Genomic DNA, 17,044 nt, shown 5'->3' on the forward strand with positions numbered 1-17,044 from the left:
TGCGGCGGGGGACAGGCAGGAGTTGGTGCTGCCCTCGCTGGGGGAAGCGGCTCCTCCCGCAGAGCAGCAGCCTTGGCACCTTCCACAACACCCTGAGCAGGAACTTACTGCTCAGCTGTTCTGGGCACGTTTTGGTGTTTCCAGTTTAAGCCCTGGCTGTGCACGGCCATACAGGAACATTCTCCTCCAGGATCTGTGACTGACAACCTGACAGTTAAAACTCTGAACTTCAACCCTGCTTTCAGTTTTTGCAAAAGGCTTTATTGTGTAACTACTGTACTGTGGTCACAGCGACTTTCAGAACAAGTACAAGGTGTAGTTTTTGACTGCAGTGAACAGAAGGCACATTCATTAACACTTCTCATAAATCTCTTTTCTATAGACAATTCATAAATTGACTTTTCTTCTCTGGACTTGGAGCAAATACAAAACTGTACATGAGCCCGTGAAACAAACAGGAGCACCTACAGCAAAGTTACAGAGGAACTGAAGTTAATGTGCAGAGAGACAGCGACATCTGAAGGGATCAAATAAATGTAGAAATGCCATATACAAATTTTAATACAAATATCTATAAAAATCAGAAAAGGAAGTTGCAATTTAGTTTCAAATAGAACTTTCAGGGAAATTACAGTTGATACAATTTTCTTAACTATTCCAGTTGGTGAAACATTCGCTTCCATTATCCCTACAAATTATTTTTACACTGCTCCATCTTACAGTGGAAAACTCTAGAGACCAGACAGTCTGCTGCACAGAAGATACCTGGAATTCAGCATTAAAAAAATAATGGCTACTTTCCAATGTTAAAGTGGTCCTGTTGAGGTTATGAAAGCCTTAGGAGGAGTTAGATGAACACCGCTGAAGGAGTAGAGTGTGACAAGTATCGCAAACACGGACAGGCTTAGGGTACGACGGCAGTGCGAGTTCATTGCTGGAGCAAGTGTTGCAGAAGATGTCCCCGCAGTTTCTGCAGTGATGCTGCAAACAGAGAGTTAGAATAAGCACAGCTGCCTAAAAACGGAGCATCAGGAAGAGCAAAATCAGACCTAAAAGCTTGTGGAGTCCGCTGCCATCACCCTTCCTCCTGCGCAGGAACTGAGCACCCCCACCCCCTGGCCTGGGCCCCAGGAGCGGCCCCGCTGCCTCCCAGCAGCTCTGGGAGCTCTGAGCACGGGCAGGCGGAATGCGGGGCCTGGGACACCCGGCGCCCCGTGCAGGAGCCCGGCAGCAGCACCCGCCCCTGGAAGGTGCTGAGCACCCGCTGTCAGCGCCCAGCTCAGCGAGGAAGGGAGAGGAGCCACAGCACGGGGAACATGGCCCCTAACAGCTCCCTCCCGAGGGAAGCGCCCAAGCAGGACGTTATTTTTAGGATGGGAAATGCCAAATTACTTCTCTACGTAGTTATCATGCCAACGAGAGCTGGCACTGAAGCAGTGTCGGTCCTCCCTAGCAAACCAAGCAAACAGCAGTTTGTTTTCTGTAGCAAAAGGCAAAAATAATCCCCTGAACAACACTACCTTCCTCCTTGAGATAGAGAATTCCTTTTCACATTGCTTGCAGTGTGTTGCTTCATCGTCCTTCAGCCAGGTATGACCCTAGAAAATTGCAATGAAAACCTCACTGTAGATATAAATAAATTTATAAAATAGAATTCAAAGGCAGCTTACCAACATTGTTGGTATTTTTCAAAAGCCATATTTTAAAGCAGGAGAACTGTAGTGCAATTTGAAGGTGTTAAATGAAATCACATTTAGTCAAAACATCCAAGAGCTGTAGAGTACCTTTAGTGCTTTATTGACTTCTTTAATATCTTCCATCTTCAACTTCGATCTGGAAAAAAAATAATTATTCCCTCTGCATGACTTTACATTTAGTTGTGTTCAATTTTATCTGCTGTTCCACTGTCCAGCCGCTGAATCTAAACTCTTAATTCCTGTTACAGCTCTGAACCGCTCAGTATCATCAGGAAACTTTGTCACCTTGGGGTTTGCCCCATTTTCAGTATATTCAGAAGATTGTGGGAAAACCACAGTTCCACTGTTAGAACTAAGCATTTACAGTGGTTTTTCCTACCTCATGCAGCCTACTCATGCAAGGGATCTTTCCTCACTTTTATTTTATGTCTGTTCAGTTGCCCAGGCATAGTAATTGCCTCCTCAAATTCTCATCTTTATTGATTTTTATAACTAGATATGTTTTAATATTGTATTTGTTTGACACTCCATCCTCCAGGTTACATCACTTACAGGAATTCAGTTCCTAGAACTTACTGGCTGAGATGAAGTCCCATTTCTTGAAGAGCTTGCTCCTGCTCCTCACAGACTTTCTCTAACTGCTGCTTCTCATCTTGCAGTTTTCTCAGTTCCTATAAAATCAAGCACAAAAATCAGTATTTTTGTGCTGAGTTTGACCTATAACCTAGATCAGTCTATCCAAACTACCCAAGCAGTTCACAAGAATAAACTCCCTTACAAAACTACCTGTTTCTAAGGCTTGATTTTTAGAATTACATGGGTGAACTACCCACGGGTTCTGCACAATGAAATCATTCAACCGTATTTACCAGAAAGAGCTTTAAGCATCCTCGAGCACAGCTAGAACGCAGCACTCCTACGCCTACACACGAGCGTATGGACAGATACTGTGTACAATTGTGATGCCAAAATCTAAGATGCTGCATACACAGGAGCAAATTCTCTTCGGGTTAACAAGAATCTTAACGCTTAAAAAAAATAAACCACATTCAGTTGTTTTGAATGCTTGAAAATGTGTTCTTACTTTATTACACACAGCTGAAAGACCTCACACAGTCAGCAAAAGCCCTGAACGTGCCACTTCCTACCTGAGCAGGGGCATCTGCCCCACAGCTGATGAGCTTTTTGTCCCCAGTATCCTGCCCCAGCTCAGGCGCTGACTGGCCATGGCTCAGACCTCGCGCAGCTCAGGCAGGGCGGGCAGCCAGAGGTGGCTGAGGAGGCTGCTGAGCTCTTTTCCTTGCCTGGGCCCTGTATTAGCATTTCATGTATGTCAGCCAAGCTTCTGAAACCCCTCAGAGGGGAGTGGTACAGAAGAAACGCTCCACTGCAGGTGCAAACACCGCCCTGGTTCTAAGCCAGCTTTAAGCCTGAGCACAGGGCACGTTTGCACCGGGCATACCTTCTTCAGTCCTTCCATTTGCTGCAATTCTGTTTTAAGCAGAGTGGTAGCATCCTTCTCTTGGTGTAGCTCTTTTTGCAAAGTTTGTCTCTGTTCCTTTTCAGATTTTAACTCCTTTTCCAGAGTTGAGCTATTTAAAAAGAATTCATTCTAAGAAACCCTATAGCAGAAAAATATCCTATAGCACTTAAGGATAGCAATAGTATGAGAAGGAGGAACCTTGTCCAAAAGAGGGCAAAAACTAGAGTGGTGTTCTGGGAAAGGACATAACAGGGATGTTATGGCAGCAGACATTGAAAATTGTATCAGCATTTTCAGGTCACAGAAAACAAGCAGCAATGAATGGCTAGAAAAAAAAAAGGAAACAAAACCGAAAGAAATCCCCACAAGTACATATCTGACTAGCTGTGTTTAAACATCCATGTTTAAAAATGATGTTCTACCCTCAAGCCTGAACAGTGAAAGAAGCATTTTCTATGGGTATCAGAAATCCTCAGAGGATTAACGTTCCCTGAGAACACCCCCCCAGACCCCTCCAAAACACCCAGTCCATTTGGATGACGGTCACTTATATGATCGGCCCACAGGCATGACTGTACCTACTTCTTGATTTAGTAAGAAAGCAATTGAAAGCTCCACTGCCAGCCAGAATGGCCAGATTTCTACTGGCACTCTGGGCTCTAAGCAGGATGTTCTGGAAAAACAAAAATTCAAAATCCTGATGGTAACTGTGCACTACACGGAAGTGCTGTGCTTTCTTTGATCTGGCACACTTCTGTCAATACTGGCTGAACCCAATATAATTCCAACATACCCCTCTTTAGACCTTAGCACAAAGGGAGTAGAAAACACTTCTTAAAGAAATGGCAGAAGGGAGGGAAAAACACCTGATCAGGTTAATTACCATTTGCTATCCAGTTGGGACATCTGTTGCCGACAAGTGTCAAGCCTGCCAGCAAGCTCTTGCTTCATCTTGTTGCACCTTTCTTCCGCAGTCTGCCTTGCCTTTTCTGCATGCTGCAACCTACAACGTAAGAACACGTACATTTGTTGTCACTTCACATACCTCTTACCTACACCCTCTCATTCTGTTCAGATTTACCATTCAGATCTTTCTAAATGCTTGAAATGAAAATGCTAGTGGAGAAAAAAAAAAAAAAGACTTCTGAAAGCAACTGTTTCTGCAAAAAAACCCCAAAAGCAAGAGTCAGACATGTTCTTAAACTGAAGTCAACATGTTTTCAAAGATCCTGCCTATGGAAAGAGCTATGGCTTTCAAATGAGTCAATTATGAGCATGTTTGCCTGGGAAAAGAGAACAGGCAAGAACAGAGGGTGATAAGGAGGAGAAAGGAAAAAGAATATCATGCTGGCACACATGTCCAAATGTCTATAGGAGGTGTATGGAAGTCATCCTATAAAGGTTTCTGTTGGAAACTTTCTGCTGACTTCAGTGTTCACGTGGTGAGCTTGTACTTACCTCTCTTCCATTTGTTTCATAGAGGACATCATCTCGTTTGTTTTTCCTTCAAAAGAGGATATTGCTTCTGTTTTCTGTTGTAATGAACACTCTGCATTCTGTGGGAGTAAGTGAACAGATATTCCAGGTAATATGTTTTAGTTTTCTAAAGCACAAAGCATTAGCATTTAATGAAAGTCTGCCACTAGATGACAAACTTTTATCTTGTTACAGGCCATGCCTGGATCTGACTGGAATGTACAAACAAAATGCTGATAATGCCAGAGCAGACACTTCTCAACTTGTTTTGCTAAGAGCTCAGAAAAAAATCTTGACTGTACTAAGTTTTGACCTATGAGATCAGCTACAAGCCAAAAATCTTCCCTTTAGAAACAAGCTTGAAGAAAGAAATTATCAGATTAAATTGACAGAGTAAAAATATCAATTATGATTTGAATGTAACAACTGCACTCAGTGGGTGTGGAACCAGGAAGCCAAAGAAATACAAAATGAATACTGCTTTTGAAAGCAAAGGCATACCTCAGCACTGGGGTTTCACTGGCCATTGCCTTGCAAGTTTCTGTGCATCTGTGAAGGAGGCAAAGGCCTGGATAAAGCCTGAACAGGCATCAAGAAACAGTCCATAAAAACTGAGAGAAATCCCCTCTGGATTTCTGGCACCAGGTATGGGAGGGAAAGTCTAGTTAAACTCTTATTTGATTAATGGAGACAAGCTCTGTAATATTTTGTGTGAACGCTACTGCTCCATCACTTCCTTGCAGAAATGCCTACCAGTATATTTTTTGTTCAATTGAAAAAAACCCAAAACACCACAACCCACCCCAAACAACAAAAAACCCATAAAAACATCCTCCTATGACACAAAGGATGGAGAAAGTAAACTCTAAAAACTACCAGGGTAAGGAAAAGACTGAGGAAGGAAGACAGGCCCAGAAAGCAAAATGTTTTCCATTTTACTTCTCTAACCACCTTACACCTCGAGAGGCAGGTCTTCTGCTAAAGGGGGTATAACACCTAAACCAATCCAACAATTTTTTGGTAGCTCCAGAGGCCAGTTTGACCACAGAGTTCCTCCCTCCCCAAATCCAGTGCTGCCTTTCCACTGGCTACAGCACCCAACTGACCATTTGGGTACAGATCTCAGGAGACAGTTTTCTGCTGGTTTAGAGAGCCTGGCTGTTGGTTTCACAGTAAACAGTGTTCTATGTGGTGCAGGTGAAAGGCGTGACAACACAGATGGGGAGAAGCAGCAAGGCAGTTCTTGGCTGCCGTAAGTAGCTTTTTTAAAGACTAACCATTCTGTGGTTAGAACAAAGGACTCTCCCAAAAACCTCCTCCCCTGTCAGAGCTCTCCATTTGTCTTGGCATTTGTTGGATGATCCCATGGCACACCACGCAGCATACTCAAGGAAACTCCCTTTCTTTCCAAACATACCCAGTATCATACCAATAATGAAGCAGAATAACAAAATGAATCAATTCCTTCTACAGTTTTAAAACAGATATTAAGAAAATTGCTGCATCTAACTATTACTTCAGATGCATGTAAGAGCACATGCATCCCCAGTGCATGATTAACATGGGAAGACCACCACTACAGCTGCTCTTTCTGTTCTCCACTGTGTCCATACCTGAGATTTGTGAAACATTTGCAAGTTAATCGCCTTCACTTCTTCTAACTGTTGGCGAAGAGCAACTAAAGTGTCTTGTTTTTCATGAGTATCTTTTTCCAGAAGTTTCATGGCAATTTCCATTTCTGTTTTCATTCCAATTTGCAGCTCCAACTCTTTCTCTAGTTCCTTGCAAAGAGATTTCCTAGTTACTGCTATGTCATCATGTGTCAGGGATAAGTATTTCCAAAACCCATATAACCCCATACACAAACTATTACTCTGAGATAATACCAAACTATGATTTTACAGAAGAACCAGGTCTCAAATAATATATTAAGTTAGTAAGACCAAAATACTATTCCAGCTCTCCAGATCAGGTCAAGGGTGCAGATCTGCCAGCACGGAGTGTAGAGCTCTACGGGTAACCCATCAGCCTGTCAAATGAAGCTTTTCTCCTGGCAGCTGGAGCTGGGCTGACTTAGAGCCACAGGCTGAGTGGGCCTGGGCAGCTTCTTCACCACTCAGTAATTAACATCCACTGTGCAAGTGACTTGTTGTGCATATACCATATTTTCCTCCATAAAGACAGCTGCCTCTCTTTATGTTTTGATCTAGATCTCTCCTATAATAATGCTGGTAGGTTCTTGAACTGAGAAAGACTGCAAAAGCCCCTATTTCCAGTTCTTTACAGTACTATTAACAACCAATGTCCAGCATCTTACTTGCAATTCCTTTATGAACTCTGAATAGCTGCAAAAAGTGCACAGCCTACATCTTGTATTTGTAACGCTACCTTAAAGTATGCAGAATCCTGTACCTTTCATTTCACTTTCTATAGTTAATTTTCCTTACCAGCCTTATTTTTTTTTCTTCTTTCAACTGCTTCCAGATATCACTGTACATTTCATCAAGACCCTGGCGTGACTGCTTGTAAGTATCCAATTCTACTTTTGTGTCCTCTTTTGTTACCTACAACAAATACGAGCAAAAAAAGCCATGTAAGATACAAAGCTATGTATTTAACGTATGCCTTAAGTTCTTGTGTGTAATACAACATTTATATGTGCTATTTCAAGTAAAATCCTACTATTTTACAACTAATAAGCTGGCAAACATTAATAAGTTGAAATTTCAAAAGATAGAGTAAAAATAAAATGAAACCATTCTAATACTTTGAATGCTTTCTCCCTTCTGCAAGAGTATGTTTAAGTTTGTAGTAAAGAACAGCAAAATCTAGCACCTGGGCATACTGTACACAAAACCAGTGATCTACACAGTAGCATGCTAAACTGTGTTTTAGCATTCCAGTTCAAAGTGCTTCTGAGAGCACTGACTACAGTTGATCACAGGAGATGACTTATTTTAAGGATTCTCATCATCTTTAAATAGGTGTCCCACCTCTACACTTTTTTCACTCCGTTCACGAATTAATTCATTTTGTTGTTTTAACTGCTGCTGCTCTTCCTGAAGTGATCCAATTCGGTCAGTTGCTGCTGCAAGCTGTTTACAAAGAGAACATATCTGTATTTAATCACTGTACAAGCACGAAACATCTGGAGGAACTCTAAAGTTGGTAGCTCAGCCTCTGTAGCAGGTGCACTGCTCACTTCCTCTTTCAACCCTTTCACCCTCTCCAGAAGCTGCCGGACCCTTTGGCGCCCATGCTCACTGTACAGACTAAATTAATAAGACCAACAACATTTGTTCACTTGACTTCTGCTTCACATTCTCATCAATTATTTTTAAATATTAACTGCACAAAGAAATGCACCCTAGTGTAAAAGGCCAAAAGCCACCACAGATCTGCTATCAGTGGTATTCATTCTGGCATGAATGCAGCGCAAACAAATATACAGCAAGTCAGAGTTGACATCCACTGGTGGAACTTCATGGCATTTTCAAGTGGAGATACCCTGAAGTATTGGAAATCAGACTACAGAGACACAAACCCACCACCACCAAACCCAAAACAACCGCTATCATGCATGCTGCCAGACTCTATTTCAGCTCCCAGCTAGGAAAGATTTCCCAATTGAAGTGTGATTCTTTTCCTTCTCTTTTACCGAGTTCTAACTCACATGACAAATACATACACACATGTATGTGCAGAAGGAAGAGGGACAAGTCATGTTCATTACAGTGGTACAATTAGTTTTGGGTGGAGACAGCACTGCAAAACAAACTTGGTTAAGGAAACCCATCTACCAAGCAGGTGCCCAAAAGCATTTTAACAGATAACATAATGTAGAAGCTTTCCACAGAGCTCTGCCCATGTGCCAACTCATGCCACTACTACCAATCCTCCATATTTCACTAGCATCAACTCAAATATTTTATGTCTAAGGTATATTCTTGGGGAGTTTCACCTCTGATGGAAGAGAGCTATCAAAATACTTAACAGACCAGGCACAAACCTCTTCCTGGAGTTTTGAATTGGTCTTTTCTAAACAGTCTATTTTGTTCTGAAGATCTGCAACCGTGCAACTGTAGCAAGGAAGAGAGATGCATAAGAACAATAAAAGAAGTGCCAATGTTCAACATTTATTCCTATCCTCAACCACAGTTTTACCATCTTGCATTTGTTAACAGTTAAATACCCTGGTGAGCTGGCAAAAAAATGAGAGGAAGGACAACTGTCCCTCTTAAGCACTGAGATGATCATGCACTTCCCTACAGTTGGCAGCCCTGTTCTGGCTTAGCTTTTGCAGTCTCAACACCTCTCATGCTCGAGTGGGTAAGTGAAGCCTGCTGCTTCCACTGAGCAACCTACAGGGCAAGAAGAGAGACTCTTCCTCTAAAGAATGAATTTCCAGTTGCACCCTTGTAATAGTTTTCTCTTGAAAAAGTAGCTCCAAAAATCTTCTGTGAAATCACTAATAAGTCTCGAAAAAGTAAACCATCATTACACAGACTTGTTTTCTGCACTTCACATGCCATCTGAAGAGTAAGATTACAAAATGAAACTAAGATTTTGGGAAATAATCAGAAAAGGCGTTTCAGTATCAGACAAAAATCTACAAGGCTGACAGCAGAGACATTCAAAGCCATACTGGAAAAGCTAAACGAAACAAGTGTTTGTACATTAGAGTAGATGAAAATCTCACCTTAAATGTCGGTTGAGTTCTTCCACATAATGCTTCTGGTCAAGGACAGCTGTAATCCCTCCGTCTCTAGTTGTAAAAGTGAGAATTTATTGACTGGGAAGAAACTCCTTCATTCTAAAGTGTTAGTTGGCACTAGGGCTTTCAGCATAGACTTGCAAACTGAGCTGAAACCTTTTCTACTTTTCTTATAAAAATACTTGTGCCTGAGCTAGATTGGAAGTACTAGGGAGATGAAGCAGCTGGACAGTAAAATGCTCTGAAGTGTCAGAAGCACACAAAACTATGAAGTCCTCTCCATTCACTACAGGTCTTCTTGATACAGTGATGCTAACAGCTGCAGTCTCTAATTCACCTATTTCACCTAAAATTTCTTTCCTGCCCCCCATAACTGATCTCTCCCACAAGGACAGTGACTTAATTGAGAGCATCTCTGAAACAGTGCTTAAAAACAAAGCACTGATTCAGTACTGGGTGACCTGGCAGATCATGTCTCCTAAAACCAAATAAAAACACAATCTAAAATTTTGGGTGCTTTTAATTTGGTCCCAGCTCAAGACACAAACTCTCCACACTGTATTGTTAAAACTAGCATGGGCTCAACCTTTGAAAGTTAGTACTTTTGTTTAGCTAACAAAACCTATTTTGATTCTGTTTTGGATGATTAAAAGAGTTTGAGACCTCTAGCACTCTCGTGTTCCCACAGACTGTCAGACAGATTTGTTCTACAAAAACACATAACAATTTACAATCACTAATTCACCATACGTACTGTTTGCCATCACTGTCCTCTGTTTCCTTAAGGTACAAGGAAAAATCAATCACTCCAACCTGAAAAATATATTTAAGACATTAACACGCCTTCATGGTGCAATTCTGCACAGCAGCAGGCATTACTTTATATTTGGAAAAAGCTAAAAATTTGAAGTTTAAGTTTAGAGAGATGGGTAATGCCTATATTCTTCCTAGCTGAAGCAAACATGCAAGCTACTGTTTGTCAGCATCAAAACAACCACATTCAGTGTGCTCAGTTTCCTACCAGTTATTAGTCTTGACAACATAAACTGAGATAGATACTTATGTACTTTCTTTTCAATTCAACGTGGGAAACATGACAAGCGTCAACACAGGACATTCTGGACAGAACTGTGGACTCGTGTCAGTAAAGTATTTATGGATGTCTTAATTCTACTAGAATCTCATACCGACTGATCTTATTTAAGCTTTAATCTTCACCTGGGAATCCAAGTCTTCTCCTTTCAAGCAAAGGTTTGCATCAATAACATTCAGCCCAACTAGCAGACCCACAATGACAGCTCCTTCCTCTTCCATCATCAATGCATCGGGTTCATAAAATTCACTAGAAGAAATACTCCAAGGCATCACTACATATCAAACAATTATAACAGTACTTCCATTACTGAAATCATATAAAAGTAATGCAGCCCTCATAAAGGTCAGCTCATCAGCCCCTTCTCACTGATTTACTGCACAAGGCAAAAGATGCAGAACTCTCACAGAAAATATTCTGCTCGTTCCTCTGTAAGTTCACTGCAAAAACAATGTACAACCTCCTCTGCAGGTTGCAAGAACAAGCTTAAAGTTAAGCTGGTCAATTAATGATCTTTTACTACAGCAATGCAAGGTTTCAGTGACTCAGTGAATAAAATCGATGTATGTCTGTACTGTTACCTTAACAGATGCTTATGGTCCAAGAGTACTTTGAGATAATCTGCCAGTTTCTTTTGCATGAGTGCTAGATAAAGCCAAGCCCTTCCTCTTCCCACAGCTGTCCTAAAATGAAAAGTTGCATGTTTTGGTAAAAAGGTATGTGTTTTATTAAGTAGATTTGTGCAGTTCAAAATTCTTCCTTTACAAAGAAAGATGAAGGCTGTTATTTACTGAAACCCCCAAAATTTTAGAAAAATCCCAGGGGAAATGAAGTGTTGTCTCCCAACCACATAAGTATTTAAGTATATCCCAGTGCATCAGCAAAAGGAAAATATATTGTAAAGTCTTCTTAACTTGGAAAGACAAACATATTTTCTACTGCCACCATAACCCAACTACTGGTGCATCCTAGTATTAAAACTAGCCTTCCTACCATTCTGGATTACTCAAATTAAATATGACTAGCATATGTACAAAATGACACAAAGTCATAAAAGCAAGGGAAAGAAGAGGAAAGAAAACACCTGTGAAGGCTTTGCGGTTATTTTTAGCAGGTTATAGAAATTTCCAAATGCTGTTTTTAATCTGACAGCATTGTTTGAATCAGAAGAACTGAGTATTTTGATATCCTCCTTATCTATTGGAGAAATCAATGCTTCCTGCATACCAAATTTTTCTCTTTGGGAACAAGACCTCATTAAGGAAGGGGAGAGACTACAAGAAGGATTCTTTTTCCCAGCAGTATAAGTGAAATGCATCATCCCCAACAATCAACTTACTTCAACTCTGGCAGATTTTTAACACTAGTTGCTATATCCGATGCTTCGGGACAAAGTTTTTCCACTAGCTCCAAAGGACCAAAGAACGACTTGTTCTGTCCAATAAAAGTCTTCTTCACTAGAAGGAGTATACAGAGAAGTTTGTGAGGAAAAGTGACGGGCTTCCAACTCCAGAACTACAAATTTTAGTCTATGTTTTACTTTGTCTTGCCAACTCCTAGTATGACAATGAAAAGGGAGCATTCAAAATACCTTGACAGTTTAGGAGGCAGAAAATACAGGGTATTTGAGAAGGTAACCACATAGTTACATCCGTAATACTGATTAGCATCATTCGGTGCATGCGATTAATGTTAACGTCATACAGAAGTCAAACTGGAGACACAGCGAGACACGACACAGACTCATTTATCTGCCTCTCCTCAGCCTGGGGGAGTGGGCGCCCACCTTTGAGCCCGTGCTTGAGGCAGTGCTCCAGCACCACGAAGAACTGCTGCAAGGGAGGGAAGTCCGAGTCCAGGGTCCGGCCCAGGCTCAGGGCCGACTGGATCAGGATTTTGATACTGAGCTTCATCATGTTCATGAGGTTGGCGCGCTCCTCCATGGCGTGGTATCGCGCAGCTGGGTGGGGGGACACGGGTGGAGAAAGAAAAGCTGCTTTTAGAAAGGCAGTGCTCCTGTGCCCTCACAGCGCGGACAAGAGCGGGGCCTCCCCGTCCCGGTCTCCATCTTGCGGAGGTGAACGGCTTCAGAAGAGCCGGGCGGGAGACGCGGGTGAATCCCCCTCCCCGCACCGCGGGCGCGGATCGAGAGCCGAGGCCGGGGCGGGGGGAGCGGGGCCGTTACCGGTCCCCGGGGGGACGCGGCACCTGCCCCCGGGCCCAGCGGCGCCTCCCGCCCGCGTTACCGCGGCAACAGCGCACGCACGGGCCGCCGCCCGCCAGCTCTCGCGAGGCCGCGCGCGGCGGGGCGGGCCGCGCCGGGCGCCATTTTAGAACGAGTTGGTGCTGCGTGGCCACGGGCGGCCCGGCGGGGCGGGCCGCGCTCTCCTCCCCGAAACCGGAGGGAGGGCGAGCCCAAGGCAGGCTGCCAGCTGCCGCCTTTCCGTCAGACACCTACAGGTTCTGACAGATGCCGCCAGCCGCGCACCTAAATGATTTTGTGAGCCACCGCTGTTGCATTGAGAGAGTCCGGCTGTCACCTGTGGATCAAACACGGTCACACTCCCTTCCAGAAATAGCACTTCCAGAAGACCAAGTCTAACAGGTAGAGCCCCTGTGTCAGTCACATGCAAGCCTGTCAGCACTCTTCCTAACGCCGTGCCAAAGTCTCTCTTTCTACTAATGTTCATTATTACTTCCCTTCTTGTGCACATAGTGTTGATTGAGGATTAAAACCGAGCAAAGCTCTTCCCCTATCAGACGGGTGAAAACAGGGAGTCATTCTAATAAAATTGATCTTAATAATCACAAAACACACAAAGTCCTGTCAGCCTGTTGTATGCATATAATATCTTGAGACTGAGGATTAAAAGGGCTGAAATGTTTTGAATTTTGATGTCAATATTGTCAGGTTACACATCAGGAACGGAAGAAGAGCTGACTGCAGAAACAGAAAATCACTGACTTTCTTTGGGCACTACAGTGTTTCAGCAGCAATGCCAGCTTACTTTGATGGTTTCCTGAATTTGAATTTTCACTTTATCAGGAATGCTTTGCTTCTAAGCCTTGTTCAAGATACACATCCTGTATTATCCACAAAACTTAAAAAAAACCCAAACCAGAAAAAAACCCTCCGTGAATTAAATGTTCTTTATGAACGCAAATTTAAATTAGCGTCTTAATAAAAGGTTTGTATGAAGTTAAATAGTTACTTGAACAGTACTTTTTAGACTGTTGCAATTTACACAGCCGAGTGTATCTTTTGCAAAACTGTACAAGTTCATACATGCAAAACAGGTATTAGACATTACCAAAGCCAAGCCTCAGAGATTAGGAATCGGGTTCCCTAAGTGGAAAAGATCACAGACGTAACGCTGCAATCTGTAAGAATGTACATAGACTATCTCATTCAATTCAACAGATTTGTTTTAACATCTTTTTGAAGCCCCATGCCGTGTTTACTGTAATCATTCAGCACACTTTGAAGTCAAAGAACACTGAAGCAGGAAGAACACTTTTCCATCTCTTGGTCTTTAAGACTGCAAGTCTTTCTTGATTTGTATTCTTTAGATTTGCAGCTCCCAGCCTTCTCTGCAAGGCAGGACATAGTTTCTTCAACAGCAGACATTGGTTTTATGATGTACCTTCCTGTCCAACTGACTGCACAGTGTGTGGTACAGTTTACATGTGATCAACAATCTGAAGTTGTAGGTAGAGGTTATAAAATCTTTGGAAAAAGATGGAAGTGGGGAACAAGCTACTAGTTTTCCACAAGTAGTCTTGCAAGCTTCAGGTTATTTCTTAAAAATACCTGCTTTAAATTGAATTTACAGTGCTTGGTCAAAGGTAATAATGAATAGGTATAATAGGCAGAACAGGTGATTTAGTGCCTGTTCTCATCTTATATCTTATGAACGGAATTTTCTGATGGAATTTTCCATAAAACTTATCAACATATCCAAATCCTTTGAACAATTTTGGGAGGTAATATTGTATTCCCTTACTTTACAGATAAGAAGCTGAAAGATTATGGCAAAAGTTCCATTAAGTGTAGGAGCAGTATTTCAGGCAGGAAAACATTTTCTTCCCCACCCCTTGCCAAATGCTGTATGTTGTTTCGAATTACATCTATTCACAGCATTATTCCAAATGCAGCTGAAGAAAATGGGATATTCTACCCTTTGTCAGATTAGATCCCAGGTGCTCAAGACGGGCATCCAGGAAACAAATCTGTGAGAAGTTTGGTGTGAGATTTAGAGATGCGGGGAAAGACACGAATCTTATTTTTTTTTCAGGACAGATTTAATCTTAAACTCTGACTGTGCAACTCTGAGGAATTTTCACAAAAAAATAAAAACATCCATCATCAGTAACTTATTTCACTATGCAGACACAATTCATCCCCACAGAACTCCAGCTTGAATAATTAATATGATTTAGAAAAACCGAGATCCACTGCTCCAAAAGAATCTCCACTGAGACCCTGGAATACAAGACTGAAGGCGCAATTACTGCTACATTTGAACTTTTGTTTCCATGTTACATCACTGAGATTAATTTCCATATGAATTCAACTAAAGCTCTTTTGATTTGGTTCCAAAAGACCTGTTCCATAATTCTGTATGGTTGCTATATCCATGAATACTGGTATTTAATAAAGCAAGCTGTGGTTAAATAGAAGGCATTTTTAGCATAGTTAAAAAGTAATTTATAACAGATCTGTATATTAGTTCACTTGTCCAGTTTCTGACATGAAAGCTCTATGAGCAGCACAGTACAGTTCCTTCTGTGACCCAGCACACCTCGGAAGAACAACGAATTGACCAGATCACTGACGAGTGCAGTCAGGCTGCTGCTGAGGTCAACTTTAAGGGAGAAGGAGAAAAGGAATCAAATATAAGCTTACTGCATAAAACTGAAGTACATTTTCCCAAATATATTAAGAATTTAGAATTCTTCCGATTACAATCCATTTTTTTTAAGGTTTTTCATCTGTGTTGTTTTTATAATTTTGCTTAAATTAAAAAACAGCATCAGATTTTAAAAAATTAATTCAAAGTAACAACCACACATCACTGGCACTAATCAACAGCACTTACGGGAGAAAACTTATTTGAGCACCATAAAAGCAAGTTTACTAAATAAGCATAACCATACTTGTTTTTGCTGTGCTGTCATTGCTGACTGGTTTGGATATGAATCCTACCAAAGCTGCAGACTTCAGAGCGTTGCCATAGCCCAGCGCCAAGTTTTCCGAGGCTTTCTTAGCCAGCGACAAGATAGGAGCAGACCACCTCGCTTCTTCCGTTTTCTCTTTTTCCTCGCTTTTCAACTCAGTCGTATTAGGAATCTGTTTTTTGTCAATAATCTCAAAGTCTTCTTTTATTTCCGCGGCAGAGGCGGTACAACTCTCCCCTTCAGCCATCTTTAACGTGTCATATGACACCAGTCATGAGCAATCGACCCGGCAGCTCCGCCCTGCCTGCCTGCTGGAAGGCAGGTACTGGAGAGCCCTCTCCACTGTTTTCAAGCACTCTCACTCATAAACAGGACTATAAGACAAGCCCTTCCAGAACTGAGCAGTTTGCTTGATGCTCTGAGTAAAAAGACTGGGGGGAGGATGAAGAAATCATTTACTTTCACACAAGTTATGAAAGTAACAAAAGCACTTTAAAGATTTAATTGCTGTGTTCCCAAACATCATTTTCCATTAGAAAATTTATAGTATCTTTTGAATCCTAGATTTTTGCAGTTAAGTTTTGACAACTTAAAGAGATCTTTATTATTCTGCCTATAATTGAAGTCATCATAACTTGATTAAAATGGTGGATTAGTATGACAGGTTCACTGCTGTGAAAAGCTCTTTGCTTGCATCACTGACGTTAAAAAAATAACTGTAGTCAGTAAGCTAGTACATTAATGTATTTTGGCTGTGTTTGGTAGAAAAGATCTATCATGAAGGGGAACTGAAATTAGCCCAGTATGAAAATTTGACCTTACTGGGTGTCTCAAATATCAATGTAGCCTACCAATGCATGGCTTATTACCCATTTTTCCATTCAGCAACTGTATGTGTTTGGGATACATCAGTCATTTAGTCATGAGATAGTGGATGCTGTGTATTAGCTTTTTTTGCTACATAGAGAAAAGCGGGGTTTTTTGCTACGAAATGTGAGAAGGAGGAGGGAATAGGAGAGTTGAAGATCAATTTCAGTAGTCTTGCAGCAAAATAAATCTTCAGGTCTGTATCTTACTTGTTCTCCTGCTATAAACTACTTTAAGATTGATTCTGTCTTGGTTTCTCAGACACTGAAAATTTAACAACTTTTGTTTCACAAAGCACAGGGAAGCTCTTATTTTTCTGTTGAGAATTCAGAGATCAGCAGCTTCTTATTCACCCGTGATTCATATGAGCTAAGTATAGGCTTTAAGCTACTTTTGCTAAGAGGTTACAAATAAGTTTTACTCCATCTTGTGGACTCCAGCAGTATTTGGCTGTGTTTATAAGGAAGTGGTACCTAACAGCTTTGTCGGTTGCAATCTTGCAGTTGACTATATGACTATACCTCTGTTTGACGTGA

The 17,044-nt window shown here is 41.6% G+C and overlaps 1 protein-coding gene across 2 annotated transcripts; it reads right to left on the reverse strand.

Moving 5' to 3' along the window:
* Positions 1-249: 249 nt before the first annotated feature.
* On the reverse strand, positions 250-15,888 carry RUFY1 (RUN and FYVE domain containing 1). 2 transcript variants are annotated; one of them, XM_074916136.1, is made up of 18 exons: positions 15,621-15,888; positions 12,250-12,423; positions 11,803-11,920; positions 11,045-11,146; positions 10,589-10,712; positions 10,125-10,183; positions 9,356-9,421; positions 8,666-8,735; positions 7,650-7,751; positions 7,104-7,220; positions 6,270-6,437; positions 4,639-4,736; positions 4,064-4,183; positions 3,160-3,289; positions 2,274-2,368; positions 1,785-1,833; positions 1,521-1,598; positions 250-981 (listed from the first exon to the last, which is right to left on the reverse strand). In XM_074916136.1, the coding sequence occupies exons 1-18, from the start codon at positions 15,886-15,888 to the stop codon at positions 838-840; spliced, it is 2,082 nt and encodes a 693-aa protein (XP_074772237.1). In that variant the 3' UTR covers positions 250-837. The 2 variants fall into 2 exon arrangements, with proteins under 2 accessions (XP_074772237.1, XP_074772238.1); XM_074916137.1 differs by having other exon boundaries at positions 15,670-15,801.
* Positions 15,889-17,044: the final 1,156 nt, after the last annotated feature.

The sequence above is a fragment of the Athene noctua genome, chromosome 12, assembly GCF_965140245.1.
Source record: "Athene noctua chromosome 12, bAthNoc1.hap1.1, whole genome shotgun sequence".
NCBI lineage: Eukaryota > Metazoa > Chordata > Aves > Strigiformes > Strigidae > Athene > Athene noctua.